Raw genomic sequence first — 12,682 nt, forward strand, 5'->3', positions numbered from 1 at the left:
AATACAATGTAGATTAGTTAATATTAAAAAAATTTGTCTGTTCTGCAGAATTTTTCTTAAACTCTGGTTAAACAGTTCAAACGATGCCAGGGTTTTCAACAGTCTTACCTCTAGATCCTCCTTTTTTATACCATATACTATTAGTTCTTGTAATATTAGTTAAAAACGTCTATTCTTTTTGTACACTGGTGTTTCTCCAGTGCTTAGGGTTAACCAGACATTTGTCAGAAAAGACCAAAGATTAAAAAAACCAGTCTTCATTTACAGTGATGCTATGTCACATGGCTTAATCATGAGTATCATGATACTAAAGGACAACAGTTTTAAAAATATGTTAAGGACAATCAGTATGGAATTGACAGACATAGAATTATTATTACTTTAAAGGCCTTTTGAAGGGAAAGCTGTATGAAATGTTATGAGCAAAGTATATGCCTTTAGTGAGCCAGAAAAGTTTGTCAGTAATGGTTTGTGGATGTAGTAGGCACCAGAATTCATTAGATAAGAGTATGTAATTTTATCACACCCATCTACACACACTGCTTATGCTGGCATTCCAACAGCCTTCCTATTTTGCATTACTGTAATTGATATGCTGAAGGATGTATTAGTGTGCAAAGGTTGGTTGTGTATTAAAATATCATTTTAAGATGAATATCTTTGGAGGACAAAGGTACAATAATAAGCAATACCAATAAAAGCAATACCAGCAAAACCAGTGAGTTTATTCTTGTACTAAGCTGATTTTCAATGACCTGCTATTATGTGAAAGTCATCTTCTTGTCCTTTTTCTTAAATAAGTACAGCAAGGCTCATTTTAATGTCTGATTTTGTTTTTGCATGTATCCCTTGAATAAAGACAGATCATTGAATTTAAACCAATCACAACATTTTGATTTGCCACATCACACCAATCAATTCCTGAAGTAAGTAAAACTGCACGAGATCACAAATATGCTATTTAATGTAGGAAAGTCCATTCAAAGAAGAAGGGCACTAAATTCTTACATGGAAAAAAAATATGAAATCAAGAGTTCACCTAAAGCACTGTCCTTCATAATGCTGAGTTGGCCCAGAGTTGTCAAGGAAGTTTATTTTAACTTTAACAAAGTACAACATAAGAATGCAGATAAGGTAAGAAACCATGCGCTACGTGAGTCAGCAGCGGCCACCTAAAAAACTTCCTAGCCAAACACGTTCTAGAAATGTGCATGGACAGAACTCATCTGGCTTCCAGAAGCCCTGATACTGTGAACAAAAAACCCACAACAATTTAACTTAAAATGAAGTATGCCAGAAATAAATTATTCGTACAAAAGATTAAGCATCATAGTTTCACAATAAAACCAGCTATACCAAAGGCAAGAGGTTATCATACTGAGTTTTCTCCCTATATCGCACAACAGACTTAGCACAGAAAATTTTAAAAACAACGTTGGAGCAAAAAAAACTACTGGTTAAATTTAGTAGTAATAGTGAGAAGACATCAGCACAGCAGGATGACAGCATTGGAAAAGCAATGGAAAGGGTAGATAAGCAAATAATAATGGCTAAAAGAATAACGGCTAAAAGAATTTTGTTGACTTAATTCATTGTGTAATGCCTGAAACCATCACCAGAGTAGGAATTAAATGTTAAAAATCAGAATAAATAAATTTAAAAAAAAACACCAACCAGAGCTAACTGATAACACTCACATACAAAATACTCAAATACTTTCTCTGAAGACATTTAATTGACAACTACAATGTGTGATTTATAAAATACTGTACAGCACATAAATTCTAGACCTACTTTAGTTCAAATTGCAGTTTTATGGAGTCAACCTAACTTCCCTTAAAAATTCCAAATGTGTGAGAGGGGTAATGACTGCTTTTTGTCATGTACTGTCAGGTCATGCAGGGCTTTTTGTTGTTTCATGTAGCTCTTCTGAAAAAGACACAATACTTAGTAATTACGCTATTTTAGATTCAGAATATCTTTCTAATGAAATATATCACCAAATGTATATTTTGTAAATCTTTATGTTCTTTAAATGGGGTGCCATCTGTTGAAATAAAATCTTTTTCTTAAGTTTCAGGAGTTGATAAATAAAAAACAATATTTTGATTTTAAAAGAAGAGAACAGTTGTTCTATGGAAAGAAAAAATAAATGGGAAATGAATAAATGGTTCTTTCACAAAATCACTTTGCAGTTTTTCTAGGTAGAGAAAATGTCTGAATCCGAAAACTGAACAAAAAAGAGGCTTTAGCCAGTTTATTTTAATGTATGTGGTTTTTTTTTTTCTGAACAATGTCAGTTCCATAAAATGGTTTTTCTGGTCATGATCTCCTGAAAGAGCAGTTCGGGTTATTAAAGCACTGTGGGTTTTTTGTTTGTTTTGTTGTTTGTTTGTTTCAATCCTGGGAATTTCCTTTGAAATGTTGGTTGTTTACATCCAGAAACTTTACTTTTATTTATGTCCACGGTGGAAAAGTAATAAATACAAATCTCTGCCTGATTGGTTTTCTTACAGCAAAGTCTTGATTCGTACAGTATCTTACTAATGTTGTCAGACTCTTCTTGCTAACTATTTAACCCTCTTGACCTTTGTTTAAACTAACAACGAGATGAAGATAAACTTTGGATACCAACAGTGACCTTTAAAACATCTACCATGCATCTGCAAACAACACAAAAACAATGTTTTTGTTTCCATAAACAAGCTGATACTGAATTAAGTACTTCCCTATTCTACATGCTTCTCTATATTTTGCTTCTTTAATTACAACCGTGGTACTTCATTGCACCACTGTGTCCTGTAAGTAAAAGCCAAGATTCACATCAAGATTCCAGTACAGAATAAAGAGTAAATCTCACAAAATAAACTCGTCTTTCCTTATTACAAGATTAAAAGCACTTCAGTGATAATCACTAAGGAGACTTATTTGTTTCTTTTTCGTATTTTAACTAGTGGAAACAAAGCAAGACACCATTATAGCCTTCAACTGCCAAAACACCAAAGCAAAGCCTTCAGTGCCATTTAAGTGCCTTCCCTGCAGTAGCTGCAGGGAGCTAAATTACTTACCTATTACCGCCAACTTCTCCTGAGGAGATCATGTCCTTCTTAGTCTGACCTTTTCCAGTAATTACATGAACAAAGCTCACAGCATGTTGTTACCTGCTGTGCACAACGAAGAGCCTTCCCCGTGGTTCAAATGGTGTTGTACCAAGCAAAGATTAAAGCTAGAAGTTCTAAGCCAAAAATCCATAGCTCCCTCTGTTAACAATCTAGAAGGTTACAAAAAACCTCCTCATCTCTGACAGAAGGCAAATAAATTTCAGTAGACTTGACAGCTGCAAACATTTACACCTGCAAAGAATTACAGGCCTTGTAAATTGTAAACCTTGTCCAGCTGCAGCTATTCTGTGTCCACCTACACTGAAAGAGCACATCATGCTTTTAGCTACTTGAGCTCACCTAAGCATTCTGCAGAAAGCCAAACTTCCTGACTAATTTCTGACTAATTCTGAAAAATTGTTCATTTAGGCTTTAAAGAAGTTCTGCCCTATCAAGTTTTGCCCGTTAAAGCTAACCTGCAAAGTAATTGCACTGAAGACAGTATGCAGAACATGAAATGAGCTTGTTTTCACTTGTGCTTCATTTCTGACTGCAGATATTAATTTGTACTTCACAAAAAAAAGAATAATATATACAAAAGATTATCCAATTATCCCATTATGAGGTCTTGCCTCAGCTCTAAAACACCCTTCATTTTTGCTCTGAGAAACCTCTATAATATGATATACACACACGGTAGGAGGCAATGCAACAACACACACAGGTGATGGTGAGCATTATTACCATTCAGACATCCGCATGCCTAAACAAATTACAGAAGATGACAAATCCCTAAAATATGTTAGTTGACTTTAAGCGTCTTGTTTCTTAGTGTTTATTAAGTATTATGATATGTTTTGTAAGATTAAAAGTTCTATTTTGCTTCTGCATTTACTATTCATGGTATGCATAAATACTTCTCAGTGGATTGCTTATGTCATCCATAAAACAGAAAACATTTTCAAACACTAGAAAATTGACAGGTTCATTGTCTTCTCATTCAGAGCCTGCTCCTGTTATGACTACACATAAACATTAGAGAGCTGCAAACACAACAGAATTCTGATGCACAGATAATAAGATTTCTGAAACTTGCAGATGTAACACTTGAGTATTTTAAGCGACCATTGGCAAATATCCCTGAAGAGCTCAGCTACTAGGAGGCTGATTACTAGGAGAACATTACACTTCAAATGGCTCAAAAACTGCTATTTTGGTTTTCCAGATCAAGAAAATACAGAAATCTTACAAAGACATGCAACACACCTCTTAAGGCTGAAACAATCAAGTAAACGCTGTTGATGATTTTGCAGAATAATGCAATTCTCTAAGAATAAGATAGAATACATATCTTCTCTTCAGTGCCCAATCTGAAGGACAAGTTCCAGAACACAATGGCTTGCATTCTCAGAAGTAGTCTAATTCAAGAGAATGAGTTATGTTGCACATACCTAAATCTAAGTAAGCTGTAGAATCTGTCCTTGAATATAACTTCTAAGCCACAGAATACCCGCAAAAAAATAATTCAACTGCTCTGTTTGAGCACATCTCCAGACATTTTTCCTGTGTGCATTAGGTACCAGCAGGAAGAAATGGAGCATCCAATTGAGCTGTTTGCATAGGAAAGCAATTAACTTTAGACGTAGAGGTTTTTGGCTTTGATTTCATTTTTGTTTTTTAAAGCTCACCTGTCAGTGCTCAACTAAAATTTGGAAGACAGTAAAGTTGAACAGTGGAATCAAAAAGAGAGCAAGGCTTTTAGATCTTTCATTTTAAATCTCAAGAAGTCCACAAGTAAGGTCTCTGCAAACATTGTATTTGCATTTTTACAGGAGAATTATTAAATAATCTTCAAAGTATTAAAAGAAACATTGAAATATTACTCACAATTAAGGAATCATCTCGTCTCATTGTAATAACAGTTTTGTTCACTGTGCGTAATAACTGTACCATTATTTCTTGAATATGGTGATAAGTTGATGCCTGAAAAGAACAAAAAAGTAGTTTTCCAGTTAAATTCATATCTCTTGTAAAACATGAGATCAATTATTTCCATGTTGACAGTTATCTAACTGCACCGTAGAAAGAATAATACTAACTTCTTGTTCCAGTAATGTCAGTGGAATATTTATTTCAAGTGGTGCAATTCAGTTTTAGCCCAAGCCATTACAAACTCTGCTTTGTTTGAAATCATCACTTTCCATCTCTCATCAAGGAACTTGTGTGTTTTCCCAATGAGTTGTTTATAGCTTAATAGCAAAACCCTGGGAACAGGTGATTGAAATGAACTGTGATACTCTTCACATCTGCCTGTAGCCCTCAGTACTGTTTAGACTTCAAGAACAATCTCAGCTTGCACTCACAAAGTATGTAATTAGTAATGGAAAAAGTTCACTTCACTTTGTGAGGACACAAAAAGAGGTCTCCATTGCCACAGTACAGGTCAATTGGGCTGCTAATACATTAGAGACCCACTACAGGTCAATACCATGTTTTTCCAACCATTCACCAACTTGAATCAAGTGACAGGTAGCTTTGCCTTCCTATTCAGCCAGGGCAAAAAACCTCACAAACTAAAAACGGTGTTAACCTTCAGATAGTATTCTAAAAACACTACAGCTCAGAGCATGTCATTTGCAAAGAATACTTTCTTTTCACTCAGAAAAGATTACCCTGTGCTAACTACAGCACTTAAACAGTTTCTTGGTTAGAACTCTGTTCCTGCAGCTATCAAATGTAGAGATCAAAACTGGCAAGTCAGCTGGAACTGTTACTTACTGTGCTGCAATAAATATTCTATGATTTGGCCTCTTTTGCAATATGTTTTCTTTAGTCATATTATCTTATGATACTTCCATTATTAAAAAAGTGCAGAGCTGTAAAACGTCTCACTTGAATCACAGTCATCCTTTCATGAAAAGAGTACAGCTTTAAATTTAAATACCTTTAGAATGAATTAAGTATTATAATTGCTTGAAGATGTCAAGACAATACAGAGATGCTTGGATGTACTGATGAGCAACCCTTTAAGCAACTCTACAGTTTCTACTGGATCTGCTTTTAAAACTGCTATTATTTCTTCATTTCTACATAGAGTTGTTAAGCGTTTTTCTAAAATGCTTTCTTTCATGGAATTCTTGAGGCTACTCTCAGACTCATTTCCTGGAGACCTCTGAAGTAATTTCCCAACCCAATTTAGTAGCTTTCATTAAATTACTAGTATATGCCATGGTTCCAAGAACTGTACTAACAGTTTCATCAAATTTCAGTCTTGCTTAATTGCTTAACATGTTTATCCTGTATAAAAATAAGTTCAGTTTAATTTTCCATGTCTCAAGAAAAACATACAAGGTATGTAGAAATTACTAGAAATCATGTGAGATATTTTCCTGCTATATTCATGATGTATCCATGTCTTTTGTCACTGTTTGCTCCTAGCCTCAATTGTAATTTACTTTACTTTTTAGAAGGCACAGTGTTTTTTTTTCCTTGAACAATAAACACAGTACATTTGTTGAAACATTAATGCTGTACAGGATCACAAGCCCATGTCTAACAGCCTATTATATAGTTCCATCTTAACCACACACTTTACTACAAATAGAATTTTTTTGTCATTTAGAAAAAAAAAAAAAAAAGGTACTTTTATGTTACTAGATTATTTTTTTGAGAATCTCATGAAGTAGTTACATAAACACTTCAGTCTACGTAAACCAGAGCAGGATATAGAACCAGTTATACTTTTTGTATGGGTTATTAACTGCATATGAAAACTAGAAAACTGGCAGAGCAACATCAAGACAAGAACTGCTTAGAGATATTTTTAATTCAGTTCAGCAGAGTTGAAATCTGGAAGTAAGAAATAACATGTATTTCTAAATGTATTTAGAGTACCCTGAACATACACAAAAGAATAAACAGCCCCGAACCATCAGCTGTGTAGCAGCACTTTGCACACTTTCACACTTCCCTTTGTCACAGGGAATTCACTTGTTTACTCGTTTGCTTTTGTTGGTTTTATTTTTGCTTTGATCCAAAGACAAAGGATCTTATAACCCACGATTGCTTTTTTCCATGTTTTGGTACATGCTGTACCTTAATTGTCAGTAACAGTTCAGACTATTATATAATGGTTTCAAAATTAACCATAACTCCATCATTGAAGGTGAATTCTATTCTGAGTTCACAAGTAGTGCATAACATACCTTTCCTGGGAAAAGGAAAAAACATATGCTCAAGTAATTAAAGGTTATTTTCCACTAAGTCTTTGAATTTTCAGAGACATGTTAGCACATGCATTAAAACAGTCCATCACATTTCTACATCATTCAGGATATCTCAATTCCTACTCTTGGAAATTAAACAATACACAAGCTACACAACTCCTACAGACTGCACTGGACCACATGTATGCATACCAAGCAGCAAGACTTTGATTTCTTCTAATTGTTCTGCATGCAGAGATTCTTGTTCACTCATGGAAACGCGAGCTGCAGACCCAAACTTCCTGGAGCAACTTTTACAATGGGCAATAACCTCAAGGTTGAAAATAGTGTATGCACATGCAGCAAGTATTAATCTATAGCTCATAATATACATTAAAGGATCACCAGGGAGATTTTGCCTGTGCAAACAGACAGGTCTTTTCAGTTATGAACTCACAAAAAAAATAAAGTCACACACCACACTGCAATGATTTCATTATTAGAAAAAGTATGCAATGACCCATAGTGAAAGCTGGAATAAAATGAAAACTTGCCTTTATCCAGAGCCTTCAAAGTTTGAAGAAATATAAAGCCCAGAACAAAATAAGCACCTGTTCATGGGAGGAACTACAATTTGGCTAATGCAATTGTGAGCTCTTCTCAGAAAAGCTCAACTGATCGTGAAACTTTATTGAATAACTTTCTACTCATGAAAGGATGAAGGACTGAAAAGGCAACTAGATATTCTCTCAAATAAGGAAAGCAATCACTCAAACCACTATTTTTACAGTGCTCCAAATTACAGGAGCCCAAGTGAAAAATTACAGTCTCAAAATGAAGTATAGTAAAGTATAGTAAAGAGTAATGTTCACACACAGCTGAAAGCAGAAAGCAAAGAGTTGCAGTATTTGTGCACTGAAAAACATTTCTCTTCAGAACAAGACTTTTTATAAAAGGAAACAACATGAAATTTGAAAATTATTCCAAGTACCTACAATAACAGTCCAATTCATTTCAGTAGTTACACTGTGGAACTTTACCAGCCCAAACTAGACAGAAGCTCTGCTAGGACAAAATCAATGCTACCTCTGCTTCTAATCATACCGTGGTGATTTACAGCTGCTGGCTACCTAAGGAATATAAAATTTGGAAAGAAAAGAGACAGCGTAGATTTCAGCATTTCACATTTAATACATCAACTGCTCTAAATTAAGTTTGTGAAAAATAGGAAAATAGTTCAATTTGACACTAGCTCGCATTAAAAATTTAAATTAGATTCATCTGCATCAATAATTTACCACTTGATCAGCTCAGCCTTACTGCAGTTGTGAACCACCTAAATCATCATCAATACTTACAGGGTCTTGACAGCTCAGAACCTCCAGGATGCTATTGAGTAATTCAACACAGTACTTCTTCTCTTGGACCTGCTGATCATCTTTCTGTTCCAGTAATTCCTTCAGTTCTTTAGTAATGACAGGAAGCAGAATGTCCCTGCATTCTGAAAGAAAGAAAAAAAGGGTGTTAAGAGCAAATATAAATCAAACACTGCTTGCAAATAGATCTTCCTCCAAACAGTGAAACAAATACCCTTTAACATCTATAACCAATTGCCATGTGGAACAGTGTCTCAGGGTTACTCTTAAACTTGTGTGATACTTTTCCAAGTTAACAGTATTTCTTATATATAAAAGATCAATTCTTTGAGGAATATAAATTGCTTCAGCTGAATACTGAACACTGCTTAAGTAGTCCCAAACAGATACTGACAAATGATTCAATTTCTACACAAAGGGACTAGAAATACTCTATTTTTAAGTAGTGACATGATTTTAGTGAATAAAAATAATTTAAAAATTATCATTTCAGAAAATCAGACGCAAAATAACAATTGTTCTGTATGCATCATTTTGAAGCATGACTTCTAAGAACACATACAAAAGCGCAGATAGCAAACAGATTATTATGAAAGGATTTTCATGCCTACAAAGAGCAAGAACTGTGCATACATGTGTTATTGATTAAATGTAAGGAACATGACAAACTAATTACACTGTAGTTTTACATATATTGAGATAGAGATCCTTATTGAAATGCTAAGGGGAGAAGATGCACAAACTTTAAATGAACTTCAGAGAAGGCACTGAAGGCACTGACTATCAAGGAACAAAAGGTAAAAAAGATTATTTTTTTCAAATGTATTGACATGCTGTGAAGTGATTGAAGTAGCACCTTATTTGTACATTATACAATTAAAGACTACAAGGCGACAGCGTGAATAATTCTGGGCAAATACTTCACAAACTTCATGTATCTATGAAAAAAAAGCCCTGAGATAAAAGCAGAGCTAAATGCAGACTGAAATTTTCCACTTCAGAATAAAAGGCATTTCCAGGAAAATATTCAATTAAAAAACATTCTAGTAACTGCTAGACAGCTAAAGTTCTTACTCCCATAACTTGATTCAATTCTTATTGCTTAAAACAGTCTACTTGTTGCAAGCATTATGGAAAATATACACCATCACTTGCTTACTATTTTCTATCAAAGCCACATAACTAGAAAATTTCTTGATTTCTACAAGCTAGAACAAAAACGTGACTTTCATTCATTTAATGATTATTTTAAAAATCCATACCCAGATATTCAGTATTGTAATACACTGACAAACACAGCGTGAGCCACCGCAGAGGTATATACAGTGAGATTTAGAATCAAGCCAGGGACACAGAGTCCTCATTATAAGAGTGTCAGTAACAAGAAGGGAGGAGGGAAAGGAATTAAAGGGTGAGAAAAAATTGGAAGATTATTAATTCTTGTAATTTTGTAGATGAAACAAGAGAGGTTATCATTGGAGATTATTTTTATTTCAATTAACAGCTCCTAGCCATATAGGCCAGCAGGATTTAATTGTGCCTTAGGGGCAGATTCATTTCTTTCCTAAGAAACTATCTCTGCTATTGATAATGGCATGACTTGAATAAAAAGCAATGGATCTCATATTCCCATAACAGTTCTTCCAAGCTACAAGAGACATTTAATTTGGTGAGCACGGTACAAACCCAAAAGTAACACAGCAACACTGTATTTCCTGTTCAGGGAGCAACACAGAGAGAGTTTACGCAAGTTGTGTTTCAGGGGGAAGAGGGGGAGGAAATGTGCAGGCACAAGCTGCCCAGTGAGGCTGTGGATGCCCCACAGCTGGAGGCGTTCAAGGGCAGGTTGGATGGGACCCCTAATTTAGTACTTGATCTACTGGTTGGCAACCCCACCTGTGGCAGGGGATTGGAATTTGCTGATCCTTGAGGTCCCTTTTCAACACAAGCCATCCTATGATTTTATGATTTCCACCCAACTAAAACAGCTTTTAAAGACAACTCAACACAGATGGGAAGGAGATGGCAGGAAGAATGGCAGTTTTAAGTGCTAGCTGTTTTTCTGCTTGATGAATGAGGTAATAGGATGGACTGCCAGCAAAAAACAGACACACTCCTTCTTAACATTAGAATCTGTGGAAAAAACAAAAACAAGAACTGCTGAACATTTTACTGCCTTCTATTTTTTAGAAACTAGAATAAAACATATGTTGCCTCAAACTGTATCTGAACATGATACATCACCGTACAGTGTGAACCTCTTGCATTTATTTCATCAGCATCTCCCAGAAAAATGTTCTACATACAGATTAGCCCCAAATTCCAGCACACTTCTCAGAGAGAAGTTCCCTGATAAGAGCTTAATGAATAAGGTTCATTCAGGTAAAAGATTAAGTATAGCTGCATGTAATTTTGAAACTCCTCTTTCATCATATTCTTCATATTTAATTATTTCTTCTGTGTCAGGTAAGTGAAATCAAATTTCAGGTCATTAATGCAATAATGTCATTAGAAAAGACATTTGGGTCTCCTTCAGCAAAAACCACAGATGTGCTTCATTCCTGACTGCCTCGTATGTGCAGCCAAAATGGTAATAAAAATTTAACACCACTTTTGTCTCCCTTAGGAAACACTACTCTTGATTACCTGGCAAGACTACAGTCCCAGCCATCTGTTAGGATTGTTTCATGCCCACTTACACTGGCATGCCAAATTAGTGAGGACATAGATGTCATCTGAATATAGATTTAGAGCAAAGCCTTAAAAATAAAATCAGTGAACAACATCCTTTCAACAAAGAGAGACTTCTGATGGCAGTCAGTGCACAGTTTTGGTGCCATGCTTCTTCACAAAGCACATCTGTTCACAACTGCATGCATCTTTCTACTAGCAGTCTTCCCTCTCCTTTATTTGACACCTAAATCTTTGTTGGAAGAGAGATGAAGTTAAAATTGTATGTATCTTTTTCATGGGTAAATCCAAATTTCACAGAAGAGCCAAAGAGCAGAGAGGTGCTGTAGGGTCACCTACAGACTGACAGCACTGTAAGCTACAAAGCCTTTGTGTGTCTACAATTCAGTGCTGACACGGGAAAGAGAAACACGGTGGTGGATCTTAAGAAATCAGCACACATCACTGTATCATATCAAGCTGGTCGTTCAAAGCAAATGTCAGCAAGAAAGGTTAGATGGCAGAATAGGTACAGTCTTAATGGTCACAGCACACCAGCAACTCCAAGCATAAATACAGTGCAATGCAACCACTTCCCCACTTCAAGGGATATCTTCAACTTCCTTGCAGGAGCTGAGTAATATCACTTACTGGAATGCAGCCAGAGCAACAACTAACACTACTATTGCTGTAGCCAAAACAACATTCTGAGCTCTCGGTGTCTTTTCCAGTTTGCAGTCACAGCAGTCTGCCAGCCTGACACAAATGCTTGTCAGCATGTCCTCCCTGGCAGATTTAAAAGTTTGCCTTCTGTTTGAACAATGGAATATTTATGAATTCTAACGTTTTGTTTTATTGATACACTAAATTTTGCTAAAAAAAGCAGTAGCTTTGTGCTGACTTCTATTATATATCTTTCTTCTCTCTATTCCACTTAAAGGAGCTAGAAAAAAAACAGTATTTTAAAATGTGAACTTGTAAGTTAACTGTTAAAACTAGTTCACATAGCTAGATTTGGATTTCCCCCCATATGACAAATATTTCATAATTATATTTTTTATTCTTAAAAAACTATTAAAGGGGTGAAGACTAGGAGAAGGTTACAAGAAACAAATACTTAAGGAAGTATCCAGCACAGTGCATGTTCCTCAATAAACAGAAGAAGTTAAAGGTTTTAATCCTCGTGTGTCACCACAAATGCATGAGAACAAATACCTGCAGGTGCACATATGCCTTCCTTGTCCACATCAAGCTACTTCAGGAATAAAACTGGGAAGAAGTGAATGCAGTATTTGAAAAGTGATGCTTTAAGGGTAACATAACACTAAAA

The 12,682-nt window shown here is 35.3% G+C and overlaps 1 protein-coding gene across 2 annotated transcripts in view; it reads right to left on the reverse strand.

Moving 5' to 3' along the window:
* Positions 1-12,682, reverse strand: part of DOCK2 (dedicator of cytokinesis 2) — a 153,994-nt gene that overhangs the window by 92,273 nt on the left and 49,039 nt on the right. For both annotated transcript variants that reach the window (XM_048960176.1, XM_048960175.1), the window contains exons 26-27: positions 8,665-8,807; positions 4,989-5,084 (exon numbers count right to left, since the gene is read on the reverse strand). In XM_048960176.1, the coding sequence (XP_048816133.1) occupies positions 4,989-5,084; positions 8,665-8,807 (239 nt within the window). The remainder of the gene's footprint in view (positions 1-4,988; positions 5,085-8,664; positions 8,808-12,682) is intronic.

The sequence above is a fragment of the Lagopus muta genome, chromosome 14 (genome assembly GCF_023343835.1).
Source record: "Lagopus muta isolate bLagMut1 chromosome 14, bLagMut1 primary, whole genome shotgun sequence".
Lineage (NCBI taxonomy): Eukaryota > Metazoa > Chordata > Aves > Galliformes > Phasianidae > Lagopus > Lagopus muta.